Source organism: Odontesthes bonariensis, chromosome 5 (genome assembly GCF_027942865.1).
Source record: "Odontesthes bonariensis isolate fOdoBon6 chromosome 5, fOdoBon6.hap1, whole genome shotgun sequence".
Classification (NCBI taxonomy): Eukaryota; Metazoa; Chordata; class Actinopteri; order Atheriniformes; family Atherinopsidae; genus Odontesthes; species Odontesthes bonariensis.
Genome location: NC_134510.1, coordinates 17,219,215 through 17,241,849, shown reverse-complemented (window position 1 = coordinate 17,241,849; position 22,635 = coordinate 17,219,215). Strand labels below are relative to the sequence as shown.

The 22,635-nt window shown below is 43.4% G+C and overlaps 1 protein-coding gene across 8 annotated transcripts in view; it reads left to right on the top strand.

Moving 5' to 3' along the window:
* triob (trio Rho guanine nucleotide exchange factor b) overlaps window positions 1-22,635 on the top strand; it is a 99,580-nt gene that overhangs the window by 68,939 nt on the left and 8,006 nt on the right. For 5 of the 8 annotated variants that reach the window (XM_075465089.1, XM_075465085.1, XM_075465088.1 and 2 more), the window contains 26 exons: window positions 430-496; window positions 679-788; window positions 953-1,022; window positions 2,345-2,434; window positions 2,537-2,629; window positions 2,757-2,868; window positions 3,175-3,365; window positions 3,460-3,561; window positions 4,731-4,870; window positions 5,008-5,107; window positions 7,589-7,841; window positions 15,398-15,684; window positions 15,782-15,952; window positions 17,404-17,499; window positions 17,920-18,068; window positions 18,156-18,222; window positions 18,347-18,450; window positions 18,614-18,683; window positions 18,837-18,926; window positions 19,032-19,124; window positions 19,243-19,293; window positions 19,470-19,547; window positions 19,764-19,955; window positions 20,118-20,295; window positions 20,480-21,369; window positions 22,293-22,546. In XM_075465089.1, the coding sequence (XP_075321204.1) occupies window positions 430-496; window positions 679-788; window positions 953-1,022; window positions 2,345-2,434; window positions 2,537-2,629; window positions 2,757-2,868; window positions 3,175-3,365; window positions 3,460-3,561; window positions 4,731-4,870; window positions 5,008-5,107; window positions 7,589-7,841; window positions 15,398-15,684; window positions 15,782-15,952; window positions 17,404-17,499; window positions 17,920-18,068; window positions 18,156-18,222; window positions 18,347-18,450; window positions 18,614-18,683; window positions 18,837-18,926; window positions 19,032-19,124; window positions 19,243-19,293; window positions 19,470-19,547; window positions 19,764-19,955; window positions 20,118-20,295; window positions 20,480-21,369; window positions 22,293-22,546 (4,098 nt within the window). Of the gene's footprint in view, window positions 1-429; window positions 497-678; window positions 789-952; window positions 1,023-2,344; window positions 2,435-2,536; window positions 2,630-2,756; window positions 2,869-3,174; window positions 3,366-3,459; window positions 3,562-4,730; window positions 4,871-5,007; window positions 5,108-7,588; window positions 7,842-15,397; window positions 15,685-15,781; window positions 15,953-17,403; window positions 17,500-17,919; window positions 18,069-18,155; window positions 18,223-18,346; window positions 18,451-18,613; window positions 18,684-18,836; window positions 18,927-19,031; window positions 19,125-19,242; window positions 19,294-19,469; window positions 19,548-19,763; window positions 19,956-20,117; window positions 20,296-20,479; window positions 21,370-22,292; window positions 22,547-22,635 lie in introns of those variants that run through there. The other 3 variants (XM_075465086.1, XM_075465093.1, XM_075465092.1) reach the window with 3 other exon arrangements.

Genomic DNA, 22,635 nt, shown 5'->3' with positions numbered 1-22,635 from the left:
CAACATTGGTAATTTTCCTCCGACGTTAATGCCTCGAAAACGTGTTGCAGTAGATCAGTTGCTTTGGATCAGTTTAGACCAGTGAATTTCAGAATGTTAAGACCTCTGGTGATAAAGTGACTGCATGTCCAAGTGTAAAGAACAAACTTCATTCAAAGTTTTATCTTTGATACTCAATTCTGTTATGTGGACTGGCTTCTTACAGCTACTGCTACTGTTTTGTAGCGACAATGATTAGTTGATGTACAGTAAAGCCGAAGAAACTGATTTTGATACCTGTATTTTCAGATTTATTATAAAACATAAGAAACTGATTTTGATACCTGTACTTTCAGATTTATTATAAAACATAAGAAACTGATTTTGATACCTGTACTTTCAGATTTATTATAAAACCTAAGAAACTGATTTTGATACCTGTACTTTCAGATTTATTATGGCAGAGCTGATTCAAACAGAGAAAACCTATGTTAGAGACCTACGAGAGTGTATGGATGTAAGTATTGTAGAGGCTGCACACACAGAGACCTCAAAATATTTTACTCAATCTTCATCAATTATCCTTGAGCTTTAGAAACTTTTTAGATTTAAATTTGCTAAGTTTCACTAGAGAGTTACTCCTTAGCTTTTTTGGGTAAGCATGTCAGAGTATTTAATGGATTATTCTGGTTTGTGCAGACCTACCTGTGGGAGATGACGAGCGGCGTGGAGGAGATTCCTCCTGGCATTGTCAACAAGGAACACATCATCTTTGGGAACATGCAGGACCTCTATGAGTTTCATCACAAGTGGGTTGTGCAGCCATCTTCAGTGCTGCGTATTATTTACCATCAGAATGAGAAAAAAATGGTTTCAAATGATACATTTCAAGTGGACGTTTGTTTGGCAGTCGCAGTGAGTTTAGTGAGATTGGTTTGAACTCGACCGATTAAAACTCGATGTCTCCCAACAGCATCTTCCTGAAGGAGTTGGAGAAGTATGAGCAGCTTCCAGAGGATGTTGGCCATTGTTTTGTTACCTGGGTAAGAGATGGACTGCACATGTTTTTGTTTTTGCTAATTGTGCTCATACTTTTACACTTCAGCAATTGTGAATGTTTCCCAGAGTTTTGTTTTATTTGCCAAAACTTTTTTTGTTTGAGATCAGGGGTGTATGTCTATGTAGTGTTTTTCCTCGGCAAACAATGTGCTGGAAGAGCACTGTGGAGCACTTAATCTCACAACCTCATCAGGTCGAATGGGATGCTCCCCTGCATCCCTGGCAAACTTGTAACTCGTGGTGCGTATAATGATGAGAGTACTTAGAAGCTCACAGCAGATGTCACTAGCCCCTTTCACACTGCCGAATAACCCGCGTTTAATTCGCGAATTTAGCGTGTCCGCTGTTGTGTTCACACTGCCGACCCGGGCTGCCGCGTCAACTCGACTCGCCTTTCGACCCGCGTCGGACCCTAGTCTTTTTGCCGAGCCGAGTTTGATGTGAACACAATCGACGCGGGTCGGACGTGGGCGTGGCGTGACGTGAGGAGTTTAAAAGACAGAATGGACAGCTGATTCAGAACAACAGCGACAGGTGAGGACAAGTTTCACTCTGTTTTAGCCTACATCAAGTTCGAGACATTTTTTAATATGGCCAACTGGGGAGACAAGGAGGTCCGCGAGCTCCTCAGCCACCGAGCAGAGGACGTTATTTTCCGCCACATTTCGGGGAGGGTGAAGGATGGACATCTGCTGGAAGGGCTGGCGAGAAAGATGGGAGAGCTCGGTTTCCCACGCAGCAAGACGCACCGTAAAGTAACATCTCCATGAACTGCATTGCAAAAACGAGTTCTCAAGGTGTCCCGCCATCGTTTGTTTGAAAAATTTGATGCAGACAGGTGTATTTCACCCTACCTCCGACGCATGGCTTGTGCCTACGTCATTGTACACGCCCACCATTTTATGTGTTTCGTGTGACGCTCTGCCACTAGGCAACGCCCCCTGAACTCGGCTTCAGGTGACACGGGTCACCCTGACACGCCAAGCGTTCACATTGCTCGACGCGGGTCGAAGGTGCAATTTGGACCCGCTAAGGTAGCGGGTCGCAGTGTGAAAGGGGCTACTGTCTGCCTAATGATTCTGACTGTGTGATGGGTTGCCTGAAAAAGTAGCAAAGGTTTCCACACTAGTTTTATCAGTAGCGCTCATTTCTATCCGACCACAAACACTTCTCTTCTTTGGGAACAAATTTCAAAAAAGGCATTTGATGGGTGCACACAGAAGGTTTATGGAACAACGGTGTTTTTCATCTTGACTCCAAGTATCACGTGAGCAACACAATTGTTTCTTTTTAAACTTTCTCCCAGGCTGATAAGTTCCAGATGTACGTGAACTACTGTAAGAACAAGCCAGACTCAACTCAGCTCATCCTGGAGCACGCTGGACCCTACTTTGACGTAAGTGGCGTTGAACGAATAATAACTCTGGATATCAGAGTTAGGTTGAGTGTGCCGCCCATTTTTCAGTTTGGTGTGAACGCATATCCGCTTGAATCACAGGAGATTCAACAAAGACATCGTCTTGCCAACTCCATCTCCTCTTACCTGATCAAGCCAGTCCAGCGAATCACAAAGTACCAGCTGCTTCTCAAGGTAGAGCCCGCCTTAACATGTGTTTTTGAAAGGAGAAATAAGTGGTCTGGCTTTATTTGTTTTGGCATTCTTGTGTTCATTACATTGTTATTCAAATGTTACTGTGTTTGTGTGCTTCCCGTTGCAGGAGTTGTTGACGTGCTGTGAAGAGGGAAAAGGTGAGATCAAGGATGGTCTTGAAGTGATGCTGAGTGTCCCAAAGAGAGCCAATGATGCTATGCACCTGTCTATGCTGGATGGTGAGCAGACACATTCAGTACAGAGACACAAGTCTGCTAGTAATGGAACTCACTTGGTCCTATTTTTTCTGCACGCCTGCTTACCGTTGTCTATTGTTGCCAGTGATTAAACTGCACTTAAGGTTTCTTTTTTTTAATCTCACTCCGATTCTAAAAGTCAGTGAGCACAAATCACTCAGCCGTGAGTCACAAGTAATATTAGTCAGACTGCTTCCATTTTCCATCCACCGACAGTTTTAAATGTTCTGCACAAACTTAACAACATCGCTAAATTTCTCTCTCCACGCTCCCCCATTATTGCCTCAGGGTTTGATGGGAACATTGACTCCCAAGGAGAGTTGATACTCCAGGAGTCCTTCCAGGTGTGGGACCCCAAGACTCTGATTCGGAAGGGTCGTGACCGACACCTCTTCCTTTTTGAGATGTCCCTCGTCTTCAGCAAGGAAGTGAAAGACTCCAATGGGCGCAACAAATACCTCTTCAAGAGCAAACTCTTTGTAAGAAGAGTACTGTTTCATTGGAATATATTTCTGGGATGCCTGTGGCTGACAACTGTAAGCACGCTGTTTTTTTTCTTTTCCATCCCATTAGACCTCAGAGCTTGGAGTTACAGAACATGTGGAGGGAGACCCTTGTAAGTTTGCCCTCTGGGTGGGAAGGACCCCGACCTCGGACAACAAGATTGTTCTCAAGGTATTCATATTCACATTAAAAACATTTTACATAACATTGACATGAATGATCAACCTAGAACTAAGTTCCAGAATGACTGTGCTAATACTTAAAATGATGCCATCCGATTCCTGAAGTGGAGGAACGGTCAAGGTGTTCGCACATGTCTGCAGCCCACCCCCACTAAAGCCTACAATCTTCAGCCAAGAAAGTTCCGTGCCTGTAGGGGGGTGGAGCGTTACTTGCTGCTACTTATTCACTCATCACACAGAAACATTTGCATAGCAGTTGACGGGTCATTTTTCAAACTCGCAGGCAACTAACTTCATAACTCTCACACAGTGAGTCAGACATCATGTTTTATGCATGTGTATAGATATGTGGAGTTATGCGTTTGTTTTTGAGAGTGTTACGACCTGGCTTGTGGGTTGAAACATATAAACTTTAGAAAAACTAAAGTTAGAATCTGAGAAATTCAGTGGGGGCAGAAGGAGCTCCAGCAGCTACAAAGCGATGACGTCGAACGTGCTTTCTCTCCACGCTGTCACCGGTGTGGATATTTTACCCTATTAACCATAATAAAGCCCATACATCTCTGTTTATGGGACTCTGGCACGGCCACTGCAAGGCCATTGGGGACGCTGAACAAATCCCAGAGTATGTGTTAACACATCAGCATATGTGCTGTGTAGCTATCTGTCTTATTACATCATTTTCATAGACTATCTTAAACTGCCTCTTATATAACCCAGCTTCACAGCAATCTTGGTCCCAGTTGTTAGGTAAGATATAGGAACAACACTGGCTAGATAAGCACATTTAATATCCTCTGTCTGTCTGTGGAGCACTGAATGAAGCTCAGAATGCACTGTTGTTTGCATGTCACATTGCGCCTGAGTATGTATGTGTGAGTCGAGAGAAGGGATTAGAGGGATCAAACACTCATGTGGGATCAGACAGAACTATAATGGCTAAAACAGACCTCATACTGCGCACTGTACACTGCGTTATGAGTCAACCAGTCATTCATTATAACCAAAGTGAGAAATGCAACTGCCGCTATTTTACTTTGCCATTGACGCCGATGTACTGCATCTTTCTGTGTTTGAAGAAGGAGAATAGACTGAACTGCTGACTCCAGAGCTGTACGTATGTGGGTTTGTCTGACTCGATTATGGGTTGTGTCATAGGCTTCAAGTATAGAGAACAAGCAGGACTGGATCAAACACATTAGGGAGGTCATCCAGGAGCGAACTGTCCACCTGCGTGGGGCTCTGAAGGAGCCCATCCACATCCCCAAAGCCAACACAGCTAAACACAAAGGGAGACGGTGAGCAAAGAGCATTTTGATGTTAGCCTTAAAACTAATGTAAACAAGTACTCATCAAGCAGCTTGGTCACTGTCAAATGCAGTGTTTTTAGCAGTCATGGTAATGAAATAACTGCAATGGCGACTTCTGACCACAGGGATGGAGAGGAGCTGGACAGCCAGGGAGATGCCAGCAGCCAACCGGATACCATCTCTATCGCCTCTCGTACATCTCAGAATACACTGGACAGTGACAAGGTTGGAGCGCGCACACACACTTAAACAATCTGCAAGCATTTTTTTGTCCTTAATATGTACTAGGTAGATCTTGATGATACACAATACACAGTTTTAGACATTTTTTTTGTATGGGGGGGGTTTACTTCCTAATCTTAAATCACTGCGTAGCTATTCTGTCATTGGCTAATATCGTCACATATGATCGTCAGAAGCCTAACCATCCTGACTCTGTTTCCTGTGAAAGTGTCTGCTTGTGTTGAGAGGAAGAAACAGTCCATCTGACAGAGCTATAAAACATGAGCGTTTGCTTGGGTCTGCGTGTTTGTGCGTGCGTGAGAGAGAGAGAGAGAAGAGAAAATCTTAGCTCTCTGGGAACACGGATGGCTGGCTTCGGGTTATATCTGGTAATAGCACCCCAGAAGGCTTCTCCTCCTACGCTCAGTATGATCAATTGTAAAGCTAGAACGCAGTACACACAGATTCTTTTTTTATTTATTTTTTTAATCTCCCAGTGCGTGGCCATTTTAATTATAAACCAGAGTGGTGGACTGATACATAAGGTTATTATTTTCACACTTAACTTGGACTTTCCCCAGCTCAGCCTCATGGGGCGTGCTGTTATCTGAAAATAAGAAAATGAGCACGTTCAGTTTCACTCTTTATTTAACTGCTGCAGTCGTGCAAAGCTCATTTCTGTTGGTGTTTCGCGTAACATAAAATGTAATTCAGACGGTGAGCATGTGAGGGGAGATTGTGTGCGCTGGTGCATCTGTCTACTTAAGTCAAAGCCACTGCAGACACTGATTAATTAAGAATTGTTCCCTCAGTTTAGAGCGGGCTCGCATGCATAAAGATTCAAAACACACCGTAACACGTGCACATTTGAATGTGCATCTCATTCTCGCTTTATGAATGCATCTCTCTGTGCCTCGCTCTGTGTGGGGACTCACATGAGACATTTCATTCAAGAGGTAGTGACAGTGGTGTGTTTGTGTTTGATGTGTGTGTGTGTGCCCTCCTGTTCCGGTTTGTTTGTGCTGAAGTGACTGACTTGTGTGTCGACAGCTTCAGCCTCCCACACTCTCTTCACAGAAGTTGTTCGTCTGTATGCCAGAGACCACAGTCTTGAGCCCTCACAGCTATCGATCTTACACTTTGCCTCAAAATGTGGACAGTCAGTGTTTTTCCTCAAATTTGCCAGGGTGTCTTTTATTTTATTTAATGCATTTTTTTCGTCATTTTTTGATTTTTTTTGTAACTGGACATCAGAGATCTCTTTTTTGGGAAAAAGTAGCTAAAAGAAGGATGGCTTCATTGCAGAGAGGAGATGCACAAGAAGGAATCTTTTAAGCTCCAGTGGTCTAATTGTAAAGACCCACAGAGGAGTGCTGTCGGCAGTTTTAGTGGACAAGTTTTCTGTGAGCTTTGGAAGCTGTTTGAAGGATCAGACATTTAACATAATCACTTGGGACTGTTTTACCAGGCTTAAACACACTCCATGAAAAATGAGTATAACAGAAGCTTATTGATTAAGCCTCCTCTTCCTGTGATTTAAGACAAATTTGGTGATCTGCGTTAAAAACTGAACTGCTCTGTAGAGTTTTTTTGGCCGTTTGGACCGTCTTTCACAATGAGGGAGTGGAAGGCAATGGACAAACTCGAGGAGAGGATTTCAAATCCTGTCTCTCAGCTCCTCAGTTCTCTGGCTTTGCCTCACTACCAAAGGGTATGTCGCAAATATTGGGCTTGCTTCGGTGATTAATGGAATTGTTCATGTTTTACGGGACTATCGCTGAGAGGAGCTATAGAAGTATGTATTTTTATATACATACGTATGGATATATGCACATGCGTATGGACAGCACAGGAGCTTTATGTAGCAAGCTACTGCATTTTGAGTCACATGAATTCCTTTTGGAAATCTCATTGTGAAAAATGACTAATTTCACCTTGTCGTCTAATTCTGCTGTTCTTTCCATGGACACGCGGATGATTAGGGTCAGATCATCAGTGACGTTTTGTTCCGTTGTGCTAGAATGAGTCACTAATCATGACTGCGTGTAAACTTTCACTTTTCAGTGCTGCTTGAGTAGCTGTGCTGTAAGTAAAGGATGTTTTGTGTTGGAAAACTGGCTTTTTGTTCTCCGTTGTTCCATCACATATTGCCGGTGGAAATTTTGCTGCAGGATCACACTTGTCCGCATCAATTTATGGCGCTAGCTACTTAGTGTTTGTGGCAGGATCTTTAAAACATAGAATTATGATCCAAATCCAGATTATGACTGTATTTCAAATGAATGACCCGTTATGGGGATCAGACAACACTTGTGTTGCCCTGTGCATTGGTAATGAGTCCTTTACCTATGAACAATAGCTATTATAGTTCACTCTTATTTAGTTCTTTGATCCTAAATATGACTACATACTGCCTCCACCTCATCTAATCCAATTCAAATAAGATAGTGACATTTTCTATACATTTTTGTTTGTTTTTTCCAGCTCTCCGGAGGATGTGAGCTGACGCTGGTGATCCATGACTTTGTGGCCAGCAACAGTGGTAGCAATGGGGAGCTGACTGTTCGCAGAGGCCAGACCGTGGAGGTTCTGGAGCGACTCCACGACAAACCAGACTGGTGCTTGGTCCGGACCACAGACCGCTCCCCTGCCCAGGAGGGCATCGTGCCCTGCTCCATGCTCTGTATCGCACATTCCCGATCTTCCATGGAGATGGAGGGGCTCTTTAACCACAAAGGTACAAGCAAAATAGTTGCTTAGATTTTTTTTTTTTTTTTTTTTCACGCCCACAATAGTTATCTTGAAACTTGAGGTGCACTTGAAAAGGTGACAGTTTTTATGAAACAGCTGCTCATATGGATGGATTTCTTGTTTTCAAGCATCACTGCGAAGCATCACTGACCTGCAGAACCTTCACCTCGCATAAAACAGCTGCTTGGGGAAACACAAACATGTATTTTCAAGTGTTGCTACGCAACAGTGGTGAGCCCGATTGAAGCACAGCTCTCTTTTAATTATCTCTAAAATATTTCAACCTTCAACTTCCCCACACTTTTAACAACTGCATGCCTAATTACTACCAGAAAGGCTAATTTGGGCTTAAACATGCAGCAGCAGGCCCCATCCAGGATAACTAACATGAATTATCAGGTGGCCTTGCGAAGGTGAAATCCCGGAGGACGTGATGTCAGAATCTGCGTGTGTTGTCCTGCCCATAGGCTCTTATTATGAGGAGTTAATTCTGTGGTTCCCATTTTCTGCCCCACACTGTTTGTGTTGCAGAAAGAGAAATATTGTTGAATCATGTCCTGCCACAAAATTAACTACCTCACCAATAGAAACACAGCAGGTAATTATGGGAATTTTTTTGCCCTATGCAGACACACAAATTTATTGGTTTATGGCAAAATGACCTGCATGAAAATGTGTTAGATTTATTTTACCAAGTAGGTTATACTGCTGAAGGATTGTTCCCTATTTAATGATAATACTGTATAAAATGCTTGATAATAAATGCTTCTCAATAAGTCAAGTACACACCCAGCAGACTGGCCTACAGCTGAATAATTTGTGTTATATTTTCTTATTATTGATTGTATGAGTGGCATTTCTAACTTGTAGAGGTGCGGACATTTACTCAGTAATTTGTAAAACTTTTAAATTGTCCAAAATTATAAAGTTACTAATGACTAAATCTGCGATAGACTGATTGAAACAGTGCAATCGGGCTCCAGGGTTGTGACGTTGAACCTGAAAAATAAGGTGTGAAGGAGGTCCTTTATCAAATTTAATAGCTCAGATTAAATGTTCTCATTGACTTCCCACTTATGTGAAATATACTGTCAACTCCCAGAGCAGGCACTTCAGTACATTTCTCATACAAAGGGCAGATAGCTGGTGGGGAATGCGCATCAGCGGCTGTTTCCTTGTCCGTTCTTATGAACCGGCTCTTATTATTGATGTCAGATGACGAGTCTCTCAAACATTTGCTCCTCCTGTACTTTTCTCCTTTTTTTGGGGGGGTCAGTAAGTGATATTTTTTGCTCTGATATCTGTTGTCCTACAGTGGGATGTCTCACTGAATACAAAAAGCCAAGCAGATCCCTTTCATTGTGGAGTTTACACAGTCAGCACGGAGACCATTGTCGGCATTGTTCCTGTCCTAGATTTGAGATGGATAGTAGTGTATGCAGTTTTATTAGCATATTGAAATCCGCCTAAAAGAGTAAACAAAGATCAACCTTTGCTTGGCACGTATAGTTCTTTGGAGCTACTGTCATGTCTTGACAGAAGCTTCTTTTCACTTTGGAACAGTGGGTGAGAGTTGGGCTGCTTGTTTCTATGGAGATATAGCATCCAAATATTTTGCTTGCAGCCTCTTTCTAGTCAGAATGAGATAGGTCCGCATTGGTACTTAAATTGTAGCATGCCTTAACTGCGCATACATGGACGCACAGTTTTGGCACCGGCTGAATGATTTACTAGAAGAGCCCGGGGAGAAAGGGAGAATTTCCCAACTCTTTTTTTTTTTTTTTTTTTTTTTTTTTTTGCACTTTCAACTCCAGCTGTGTCGTTTCCCATCATTGTTTCTTTTTCCGTGATTCCCTGACTGCACGAACTGAGCCAGTTTGTATTGTTCATGTGGCCAGAGGGAGAGATTAAAAGAATCCTCTCAGCAAGGGGTTGCGTTGGTTTAAAAAAATAATAATAATTAAATTTAGATAATAAAAAGGCTGTCGCTGGGGGGGAGGAGATGGACAAAGATGATAAAGAATGTTTTTGCCTTTTACTTTTGTTGACCAACCATTTAGGGCCCTTTTCACCGGGAGGAGTGAGAGGGGGACGGTTCAGGAAATCTCTCTGTTTCTCACACCGGGTATTACTGACTTAAATAGAATAGAGTTGTTCTCATACTGGGGAATTAGGCTTTAAAGTAATTGCAGAGCTGTGATTGAAGGTTGTTTTAGTGAGAAATAACGGTCTTTTACTTAATTGTATTCAGCATGTTTTCAGAATCTAATGCTTCTGCTGGATACTGCGCAAACCTGCAAATCCCTGTTAAATCATATTTGTATCTACGTACTAATCACAGTCTCATTTTGAGTCTAGGGATTTCCCAATTTACCAAGCAAGATGACTCTCAGTGCCACTCAGAATGAAGTGAATAATGAAGTACCCAGTTAATGACATCATTAATGATAACAGAGTAAATGAAGGCCAGTTTATGTGCATCTATCCTTAGAAGAAGGGGTGTGTTTAGAGCCCAGGGAAGGCTCCTAATCAGTGGCATCTTTGTGCGTCTGCACATTTGTGACAAGTGCGTCGTGTTATTTTATTTATAATCAGCCTGTGAGCATTTTTCCAGTTCATTTGGATTTCATAACCAAGTCTATATTTGGTCCAAACATACTGCACAACTTGTGTGCATTCTAATGCCTGTAAAATATTCACTCGCCCACATAAAATGAGTGGGCGCTTCTACAAAGGGTAATACGGTAGATGTGCTGCCTGTTTCCAGACGTCCCTTTGGAACAGGAGAGGCACAGTGGAGGTTTGCCCAATATCCTCACAGCAGCCCACTCACAAGGGTGGGAGGCAGCGAGGAAAGGAGATACAAAGAAAGAGAGAGAAAACATCCTACTCTCTCATGCTGCATTTGACTTGTTCTTTTTCCTCTCCCTGGATTTCTCACTTTCTGTCCCCGGAATGTCAGTGAGATCTTTGAGCAGCGTCATTTTTATTGGCAACTGTAATTCGTTTCCAAGGCAGTTTGGATTTGCGTAGCATTTTAACGGCAGCTTTGATAAGTGCGAAAATGCAGTAAGGGAATATTTCTGGTTGGAACTCCAGAGGCTTAATATTTGGCCGACATGGCCCGTGGAATCGAGTCATTGGTGTCTTTAAACCCATTTTTCTCAATGGACTTATCAGGGGGAGAACAATCTGACAACTGCAAGTTCTGGCTGCTGGATCTGGGTACGTGCCTCCATCGTGTGTAACACATGAGCAACAATGTAATTTGCATGTTCTATTTCTATTCTTTTCTCTTTTTTTCTATACTATGCATTTGATTGGTATGACACGGGCAGTTCTGCTTGTTTGTGGAGAAAAAAAAAGGTGGGGATCGGGGAAAGAGAAGTTACAATCCTCGATAGATTGTTCTTATTTACCATTTAGGTGTTATTGGTTGTTCGCCATTGTTCAAGAAGTAAAGAAAGTTGGATGTGCTTGCAAAAATGTGATGGGCCGTTCACCCACAAGGTTTCAGATTTGATCATGAGCTTCAGTACTGTGCAAGAAACCAGCCAGCGTGATTGTTTAGTCTTTTTGGCAGCTTCTACATGTTTGTTGGTTCTGCCGCTTCTATATATATTTACAGTCGTGGATTATGTTTGTGCCATTAGGGCTCTGGAAGTAATTTGGTGAATGGATCATTATGTGATGAGATGTTAAATCCACTGCAATCTCATTCACAAGATTATATCTTTGTGAATATCCGTCTGCTCAGCCAGACAGGTGCCGCACAGATGGGCATAGGATGCTGATGTGGACCCCAGGCAGAAGAGAGAAAAGAAATTAGTTGGAAAATGAGGAAGACGTCACAAAGTTAATTGATTTCTGATTGTTTCACAGGTATCTTCTGTCTACAGTCTTGTAGAGCTTAGAAAAAAGAGAAGTCAAATGAATGTTAGATACATTTTGACAGATTGTGTAGCAGGTGGTGTCGGTATCTCCCATTCCACTCCCAGTCAGTGCCCCCTGCCCCAAACCATACATGTCGATGGCAAGCCCTCTCTAGCATTGTCCACATTTTTACAGTTCAACATGTCAAATCCCTCAGGGCTTTCCCACAACCTGCACCTCCACCCCTAATAACAGCTCACGAACCACAATAACTGATGTTAGTGTGTTTTTGGATCATTTCTCCTGGGGAAGACGAGACCACACAAACATGAAATGCCTCCTCTGGCGACACCTCTGGAATCCCAGGCATGCTTCTGTGGAACAGCGCAGACTTCTGGGATCACTGCAGTTGTGCAGCCCCCACCACACACACACACACACACGCACACATCACTTACTCACACACCCAAGAACCCCCTCCTACTCTGAGAAACACAAAGTTGTTAACCTTGCATGCTCTTTGCAGCAACGTGAATGAACGGAGACTGAATTCCGATTTAGTTTCAGTAGCTTGCAGGTAAATACGTAAACATCTGCGAATGCTGGAGAACATCTGTTTGGCTCTTGGTTGGTCTCTTAATGAGTGAAACTTGCAAGATGATATCATCTGTTTGCATTTGAGCGCAGACCACTGACAAACACATTTTACCAGAGTGGTGGAGAAACTAGAAGATGGAAGCTTTAATGTGACATGTGTGTTTTCATGATGTGTTGTTGCAACGCTTATTCTAAGTTCACAACAATAATGCTACATATATATATATATATATATATATATATATATATATATATATACAGATATACAAGTGGGCAGTATGACTCTAAAAATCCTCGCACTTCCATTAGTAGAACGCTACTGATGAGTCTGCTGGTGAATTAATCAGGAAGCAAACCTTTGTTTGGAAAGTGCTCCAGGGACAGGGACAGCACTTTACTAATGGAATCAGGATAATCATTTTAGCAAAGATGTTAAAGCATGTTTTAAAGCTGTGTCAGGGAAACACTGACTGCTCAAAACATTTTTAGGATATTGTTTTTGAAAAAGATGGCTCAGACGAGAGGGGGATTTTTAAGGTTATGGCCACTTCAGTTGCAGTAGAACCACGGGCATAAACTCTGCTGCAAGGATTGAGCAACCTTGACTGAATGGAAATCAATTTAAACATTAGCCCAGCACCCAAAAAACCTAAAAGCGGAAATAGCTTAACAGCGACAAATCGGAATAACCCATAAATAATAAACAAAAAGAAAGGCACTCTGCAGGGTAAAAGACGGAAGATCATGTGCTCTCTGCATGTGTCTCTCGACTCATTTCCCACCAAGGAGGAATGTGTCAAGGCTGCTGACCCCATGTTCCACCCATTTACACCCTTGTTCGGGCATTCTCTTCAGTTAGAGCATGTAGATGCTACTGAATGCTTGTCTCGTCATGAAACATGTTAACCAAAGGCACTGTGGTTAATACCGAAGCCTATGTTTTTACATTCATCAGCAATTAAATTGCAATAAATAACCAGCAGAGATCATTCTTTAACGGCACTCTTTAACAGCTACCTTTAGAAGACCAATTTTGTTTTTTTTTCTATTTAGTGACAGTATCAAAAACGAAATTCTTAGGATTTGACTAATATGCAATTTGTGCCCTTGAACTTTCCCTGTACGTTAATAGAGAGGTTATACGTTCCCTTGTGACCCATGTGTGTCCGTGTGACACAATTGAAATATTTACTTGTGTTCATTTTGAATTGTTTGCTTACTTTGAATGTGATCCCAAACACTTTTGAAAAAAGATGGGACAGTGGTATTTTACCTCTTCTCTTTGTCCCACATAATTTATTGAGAGAATTTCGAAACTTTATCAGTCACAGAACAGTTTTTTCACGTCTCCTCAATTTTAAAGGTCCAGGGAGTAATATGATAGGAGTGTGATTTCTTGGAGTCCCCTGAAAATGTCCATACAAGGTTCATGACTGTCATCACACCAACATGGAGCTGCGAGCACGCCGCGCTTAATCATCCAAGTTTCTGTGTTTTGACCGCAGACACATAGCTAGGAGCCTGCCTCACAGTTGAGGGGAGACATTGAAACGGTGTCTGCTTGGAGGCAGTTATATCACACAGCTTCACTGAAATCTATTCTAAACACTGAGGTTGTATAAACACGCCGAGGCAACAAAAGGGATGATCTTTCATCGGTTTGCCCTCGGGCAAGACAAATTATCCTTCTACACTTCTTTTCAGCCTTAAATAGATCCTTTGGGTGGGATGTATTTTGCAGAGCAGCCCGAGTTTCCTCATCCCTGTGAACTGCAGAATGGAAACGAGATATCGTTGACCTGAATTTTGGCTGGTTAAAATCCTAAATTGGCAGCTAAAATATTTCAGAATCGTTAAAGGATTCTGACTATCTCTCAGTATGGTTTGGGCTTTCTCAAAGGGAGATGGTGAGAGCTGTCTCACAGGACCCTTTACGCTGCCTGATGTGCTTGTTATTCTGGGAACTTTACATTTTCACTTGCATGCGCTGTGAGAACACATGCTTCTTATAATCAGAGAGCAGTAAAAAAAAAAATAATAAAATCTTCCAGAGGCTGAATGACTGGCACGCATGGTCACATGCAGATGCTTTTATTCAGGCTGTGTGAAAGCGTCCTGTGAGAGAAAGCAGAATCTCCACACCTGCCATGTATAAGAGTCGTTCAGCTGAGTCACATGGTTTAATCTTTAGCAGCTGCATCTGTTGAGAAAAAAAAAAACACTTGAAAAAGATAATTTATGGAGATGCCAGAGCCTGAGTCGCTGAAACCTTGTGGTCCTTAATCAAACTGCTGCAAAGCGTCCAAAAATATGTATATTTTTGTTCATCATTGAGATTTAAATGAGTGTTTAAAGAAAAAGAAGAAACAACTGACGTACTGAAGTATAAAACTTGGCACCATGTCGCATGGTGTGAAAAAAAATCAAGCCTTACTATCCAAAGAGTAGCTCGGAAAACTTGCTGAGCCAAATGGGATTTTTAGTTACCCCCTTCAGCAGCATTTTTGCTGGTGATAAAAAAAGACTGTAAAACTGAAGACTGGAATGTTGGAGAAAGGCAGTTAAGATCAAGGACTTACGGGAGGAAGAGAAAGAGTAAAGGCACAGAGACAGGTGAGACAGTCAGGTGGACGCACCTTTGAAGTATGCAGACTAAAGCCTCTAGCACCCCTTTATCCTATATTGTGTTTTCATCCCTCCAAGAGCCGCCCTCCTACAGATTCCCCAAGGAACCGTCATTGCTATGTGGAGGAGGCCTGCCTTCCCACTGAACATCTCACACTAATCTCCATCATGTATTGACTTTTTCCTACTTTCTGTGATACTTGGAAGAGTCAGTTGCTGCCTTTTGTGGTATTTTTATAATAAAAAATAAATGGCACGATTGACAAAGTTGCGTTGTCGACTAAGAAATTCGGATGATGATTAAAAAACTTGTCAGTCAATGCACAAACAATTAAATATTGGTGTCCCGTGGGTTTATTTTAGTTGAGATAACATTTTTATCGCAGATTTTTTTCCTCTGCAGTCTTATTAAATTCATTACTGACCTCTTTCTCTCCTCTCATTTAGACACCTTGTCTGTATCCAGTAACGACGCGCTGCAGCCAGGCTCCAGCCAAACCCTCGGCCCGCACAGCTCGCCAGGCCCCAAGCGTCCCGGGAACACTTTGAGGAAGTGGCTGACAAGCCCAGTGCGGCGGCTCAGCTCCGGTAAAGCCGATGGCCATGTCAAGAAGCTCGTACACAAGCACAAGAAGAATCGTGACGGCACAAGGAAGAACATGGACACGATACCCGGCTCGCAGAAGGACTCCGACGACAGCGCTGCCACACCGCAGGACGAGACCCTGGAAGAAGTAAGACTGAAACTGTGGCGAAACCTGCGAGAACGTGGAGACCAAGTTTAGATTGCGATGCTCTTTTTAACAATCGCCACTCCTCCTTCCTATCTAGCGTATGCGTAATGAAGGGCTGAGCAGCGGTACCCTGTCCAAGTCTTCCTCATCGGGCATGCAGAGCTGCGGCGAGGAGGAAGGAGAGGAGGGGGCCGACGCCGTCCCTCTGCCTCCCCCTATGGCCATCCAGCAGCACAGCCTGCTGCAGCCCGACTCCCAGGATGACAAGGTGGGCCACGGAAAACTCAACCCCAACGCCAAGATGACAAATTCTGTGTTTATTTTGACCACATTTCACATTACATTACCGGCAACATGATGAGTCATAAATGCAGATATTTTATACTTGAGGTGGGGAGACGGTCGCTCATTCAAGAAGGGAGATAAAATGGGTAGCATTGTGTTGAGCTCATCCAAAGGCCAAACATATTTCCTTCAGAATTCCTCGTTTTTTTCTTAAAAAGCAAATCCACATTTCTCACCTTTAGGCAGCCAGGTTTCTTTTGGGTTCTGCGGGGATATCTGTTAATGTGACTTTCCATCAACTCAGAGCTAACAATCACATGACTAAACCTTTATTTTGCACTAATAACTTTTCTTTTTGTTCTCTTATTTTCTTAATGGTCGCATGTGTCCTCCTCCAGCATTATGTTGATTTTTGTTCTGCCTCTCTTTTATCCCAGTTTCCTTATCTCTCCATGTAAATACACTTAATCATCTCCATCTCCTTTGAATCCTTCTTTATTACCTCCCCCTGCCTTTTTTTTGTGTGTGTGTGTCTAACGGATTGTCATTCCCTTGGAATCTTATTGTTTTACTGTTGCTAAAGTGAATACTCCATTCACAGGTTTCCGCAGTAGTGAGTTGTTTATGCGACTAAATGGTCATGTTCACAGATCCCTTTTAATCTTTCCCTGCCAATGTGCTGCAGACTAAGCTCGGTTGCTGAGGCACATTTTTCTGTCCAATGGAGTATTAAGCAACGCTGTTTGCCAGAGTGCATTTGAGTTTTATGACCAATCACGGTGCGTGTGCTTAATTAAGAGCCCTCCACTCCTATACTTTGCTCCTAACCTCCACCCACCTCATAACCCCCTGTTTCCCTAAGACCAGCCTGTGATTGGCTCCAACTTGGCCTTCAATTAACCATTTCATTAGGAAGATCACACGCACCAAGTCCTTTTTTGGACATGTGGAATATCGAGGTCCATACACAACAATGGTGAGCCTGATCACAACTGAGAATGTACAGTTGCATGCAGATGTAAAAGATGGCAAATTTCTCCATCATTTGATGCAAGATCACGTGGGGTTTTTTTTGTTATTGTTTTTTTTTTATATATTTTAAACGTTTACTTCTTCAAAATAGCAGAAAAGGGAAAAGGCTCCAAAAAAGTCTGGGTGTCCTGCATGGTCATGACTTAGTAAAACCCCTTTGGCAAGTATCTTAGCTTGTAGATGTGTAGCTTGCAAAGTGTCTTCTGAAGGAGGCCTCTAGTCCTGTGAGATCATTGAGCTGTATCTACGCGTAAGAGAATTTTTGACCAGGAACCCCAAAATTTTGCCTGCCTCTGTATGGCTCCCGTATGCATGCAGCATGCCAGCTTTCCCATATGTCAGGGCTGGTATATTCAACCTCATATTTTCTCTAATTCCCCCAATTGTCGCCGTGTCTTTCAGTCTGCGTCTCGCCTGTCCGCTCGTCCCAGTAGTTCAGAGACACCCAGCGCTGCAGAACTGGTCAGTGCCATCGAAGAGTTGGTGAAGAGCAAGATGGTGAGTTAAAAGTCATGAACAACACCCGCAAGTACTTGCAAATGTGCCACACTTGAACACAAAACAATTCTGATCGATGAGCATGCAAGCACACACACACCCACACACACACACACACACACACACACACACACACGTTTACTCTGCTGTTTGTGACAGAGAATGGCATCCTAGCCTACTTGTCATCTGTCAGGACTCTGACTAACGATGCCAGCTGTCCTCTGTTCCAACAAACAGGGTTGAGCTCTGGCAAATATCCCCAACACACTCATGCCCGCTGGCCCGCATACAGTACATGCAAAGTAAAGAAATGGCACCGAGAGTTTGTTTTAACCTCTTTTCTTGTTTTGCTTTTCACCCCCCTTTCGCTCCTCTTCTCTCTTTCACCTCTCCTTGCCTCTTGCACTCCTCGTTCCTCAGTCACTGGAGGACCGTCCCAGTTCTTTGTCGGTGGAGCAGGGCGACAGCAGCTCCCCATCTTTCAACCCCTCTGACAACTCACTCCTCTCCTCCTCCTCACCCATCGATGAGATGGACGAGCGCAAATCTGGCTTTTTCAAGAGAAGGCAGTGAGTTAAATGCCTTGTGCCTTGTTATCTTTTTGTATGAAACATACAGTTGTCTTGGGCAGTGGTAATATCTGTTTTCTGTCTCAGTTACGTGCTCCTGGAGCTGGTGGAGACTGAGAGAGACTATGTCAGAGACCTGGGATCTGTGGTGGAGGTAAAAAAAAAAAAAAAAAGAAAAGTAAAAGTAAAAATAAGATTAAGCCACGTGCAAAGTTTTTTGGTCAGTTTTTTTTTTTTTTCTGTAGGTTTTACTGATTAGTTAACTTTCCTGCTTTTAGGGCTACATGAGCAGGATGAAAGAGGAAGGCGTTCCAGATGACATGAGAGGAAAAGACAAGATCGTCTTTGGAAACATCCATCAGATCTATGACTGGCACAAAGAGTAAGCCAGCAACTTTCTTCATCTGACATATTCTGCATGTTCTACTTTAAAAAGTGTTTTTAAAGCTTTAATATCTGCCCCAGTATTAAGGCATGCACAGCTGAAATCCAACAAAACACTCACACCCGCAACAAAAGTTTAAGCTCTCTTAATCTGTCGACAGTCTTTTCCTGGGAGAGCTTGAAAAGTGTTTGGAGGATCCTGACAGGCTGGGTCCTTTATTTGTCAAACAGGTAGGAACTTCTAGCTTTCTATACTTTCCATTTCATTTTGTTTCTTATTTATACTTTTTTTTTTGTTAGCGTTGGATTGTAAAGTGCTTAATGCTCTCTGCCTGCCAAATTTCTTTCCGGAAAACAAATAAAGTATTTTCTTCCCAATTACAGGAGCGGAGGCTGCACATGTACATCGTGTATTGCCAGAACAAGCCAAAATCTGAGCACATTGTGTCAGAGTATATTGACACTTACTTTGAAGTAAGTTTAATTGTTTAATTATTTCATACTTCCTCCCTCCGGTATTTAGTATTTTCCAGTTAATTATTATTCCATAGACATAAGATATTTTCTGTCCTTCATCAGGACCTTAAGCAGAGGTTGGGACACAGACTGCAGATCACTGATCTGCTAATCAAACCAGTCCAACGCATCATGAAATACCAGCTACTACTGAAGGTAAATATTGTTTGTTACTTTGCAGGCTGCTTTCAGGGACTCTTCATGTTGAAGAAATAGTATCAAACATTACATATAACACAAATCTATACATTTAACTTCATCTATATCCTATCAGGATCTTCTAAAAATTTCTAAGAAGGCAGGAGTGGATACGACAGAGCTGGAGGTACAGTAAGACAAACCGTTCAGGCCTCAACACAAACATAAGTCATGATAATCTCTCTGATAATGACCTGCACAAACTTTTGACTGTTAACTATCTTAAATAGGTTCCAATTCCTGTGTGATTTTCAATAAATGACTTCATCTTAAAGTTTGTTTTTCTCTCGTGTTGTAACCTAGAAAGCCGTGGAAGTGATGTGTGTGGTCCCCAAGCGCTGCAATGACATGATGAATGTTGGTCGCCTTCAAGGCTTTGAAGTAAGTCTGCCTCTCATAAGCTCTGGGTCATTTGGATCTCTCTAAATATAGTAGTACTGTAAAGTTGGAGCTGGGAGAAATGGATTTATAGTGTTAGTCAACTGCCACTAGGTGTCAGTGTGTCCCCAGTGTTTAAAAAAGAGGCCATGTCGGTTGTTTGTTCGATACTACTGAGGTTATTCATTCTCTCCAACGACGTTTGCATTTTATTCTCAGGGTAAAATTGTAGCTCAGGGCAGATTGCTCCTCCAAGACACCTTCATGGTTTCAGACCAAGATGGAGGCCTCCTGTCTAGGATGAAAGAAAGGAGGGTGTTTCTGTTTGAGCAGATAGTTATTTTCAGCGAGCCCCTGGACAAAAAGAAAGGCTTTTCTACTCCTGGCTACCTCTTCAAGAATAGCATCAAGGTGAGTGCAGCTCAGTAAAATCACTGAAAGGTACAAACAGAATAAAATCTAAGCCTTGCCCGACTGCCAGTGTTATACTAGCACGAATGGATTGTTCATCCTGCAGATTCTTTTTACAAATTCTGCTCTTGATTGCTCTTCCTCTGTTCTTCATTTCACCAGGTGAGCTGGTTGGGACTAGAGGAAAATCCAGATGACCCCTGCAAGTTCATTCTGACCTCCAGGTCTTCTAGTGGTAACCTGGAGAGGTACACCCTCCATTCACCAAGCCCTGGAGTCAGTCAAGTCTGGGTCCATCAGGTCAGCCAGATACTGGAGAACCAGCGCAATTTCCTCAATGGTAAGAGATTGTCTTTTGTACAGAAATTGTGTTGGCTTAAGTCCCATAGTGTATTCATTTAATTATTTTTACCCTCATGGAAGTGAGTGGTGTTTAGTTTTCTACAAGGTTTCAATGTCTTGAAGTACATTTCTACATAAATGCAGTTTATAGGAGAGAAATGTCCCTTGTTCTGCTCCCGCAGCTCTGACATCACCAATAGAGTACCAGAGGAACCATGTTGGTGGAGGAGGACCGGGCGGACCACCCAGCAGTAGCAGCAGCACAGGAGGCCTCCCAGGAGGCAGCAGCACCAACAGTACCTCCAGCATGGGGGGCGGAGGGGGAGGTGGTGGTGGAGGCTCTGGAGGATCAGGGGGCAACTCCTCCCTATGCGGCCCTCGCTCCCGACCCTCCCGAATCCCACAGCCATCCTCACGCCTCCCCCAGCCTGTTCACCACCACCACCCCCCGGGCCCTGAGGGGCCCGACAGATCAGCAGGTATGTGGTCACCCTGCCGCCCACAGTCCCCTCAGTCCCTCCCATCTAACCTCTATTCAGACAGCACAGCAAATGGAGAGCTTGTGGCCTCAGAGGTCCCTAAGATGAGGATGCTGGACGGTCCTCAAGGCAGTAACTGTAACAACAGTAACAGAGCATCAGGTAATAAGGATGTTAGTGTCAGACAGGCTCTGGCAAGCTGCGAAGAGACACAGAAGCACCAAACTGCTGTACCACAAATGTCGGTGGCTCCTTTGAATTTTCCCCTGAAAAGCTCTCGAGTCGGGACGGTTTCCCCCCTGATTTCACCTCAGACCCCGGGAGGAGGAAAGGAATCATTCATGCCTTCGAGCCCAGCACACAAAGGGAACCCTTTCTGGGCTATGGTTCCACCCATGCCTCCCTCTCCTGCCAGCAGGCCTGGTTCCTTCTCCTTCCCCGGTGACAATAGTGGTGGAGGGGACTCTTTGGGCAGAGGAAGTCACGGGACTCCCTCCCACCACCGCCACTCCAGCCACAGTAAGGACATAGACCGCATGAGCACCTGCTCCTCCACCAGCGAGCAGTCCATAAACTCCACCCAAAGCAATGGGGTAAGATGCCAAGTCGAGGCCTGGGCTTCAGTGAGCCCTCGAGCTTCTCACTAGTCACTAACCCCTCCCTCACTGACTGGCTGGCTGTCAGTCACTCAGCCGCTGGCTCTAAGAATGGCTTGTACATGCAACGACTACTACTGCTGAAACACTGACTGAAGATTAACGGCTATCTGCGTGCACTAACTTCACCGACAGTGTGTGAGGGAGAATTTTCCGGCGTGTACTAACCGAGCAGATCCGACTCACAGAGCACCTGTTGTATCTGCTTCTAAAGATGCTCTCTCTGCACTTCAGTGTGTGTTTGCTTTTCCACTGTAACTGACGAACACTAATCAAATGGTTTTAAAAACACCATTACTCTTTTCCCGTCATTCTTCTGTCTGAATATTCTCCAGTGAGAATCGCTCATTACTGAGCAGTGGGATAGCTTCATCTCAACGTTGCAGTATGTCTGCACCAGCTTCCTTTTTGCTTTGTGTCCCTTTCTCTGTTTCTCTGGGAGTCTCTTCTATTTTTCCTCTTTGACATTTCCCCAAAGAAAAAGTTTTGTATTTAGGCATCTTTTGACCTGAGGATCAAAGTCTTACCTAATGGCATGCAAAACAACATTTTGAAATCTGAACAATTACTCTTCATACATCTGCAATATATAAAAAAAAAACGAGACATTTGTTGTCCATTGTGCCTCCATTACTGCATGTTTAAAACTAGCAAGGTCATTTGTCTAACTGTTTCCATCAATTGAATCATAAATTTGATTGGTGTGTTGAGCCAGCACTTTTGTACTCCCCTTTCATGAACGTATGCGCTCTCGTTTGTTTTTTTTGTGTGTGTTTGACGGGTTGGTTTCTGTGTGGGTGGAAGGTGCCATCATTGTGCTCCGTGTTACGTGTCTCAATATTAACAATCTTCTCCTCCAGCAGAGTGAAAGCAGTAGCAGCAGCAGCGTGTCCACCATGTTGGTGACCCAGGACTATGTGGCAGTGAAGGAGGATGAGATCAGTGTGGTGCAAGGTGAGGTGGTCCAGATGCTTGCCAGCAACCAGCAGAACATGTTCCTGGTGTACCGGGCCGCCAATGAGCACTGCCCTGCCGCTGAGGGTTGGATCCCTGGCTTTGTGTTAGGACACACCTCATCCTCCATCACACCCGAGCTCCCTGAAGGAACCATCAAGTAAGGGGAAGAAGAAAAATACATGGCAAGCCCATGCCAGCTGTGATGGTTATGCAAACAAAGTATAGATCTAAAATTGAAAGTTAAAC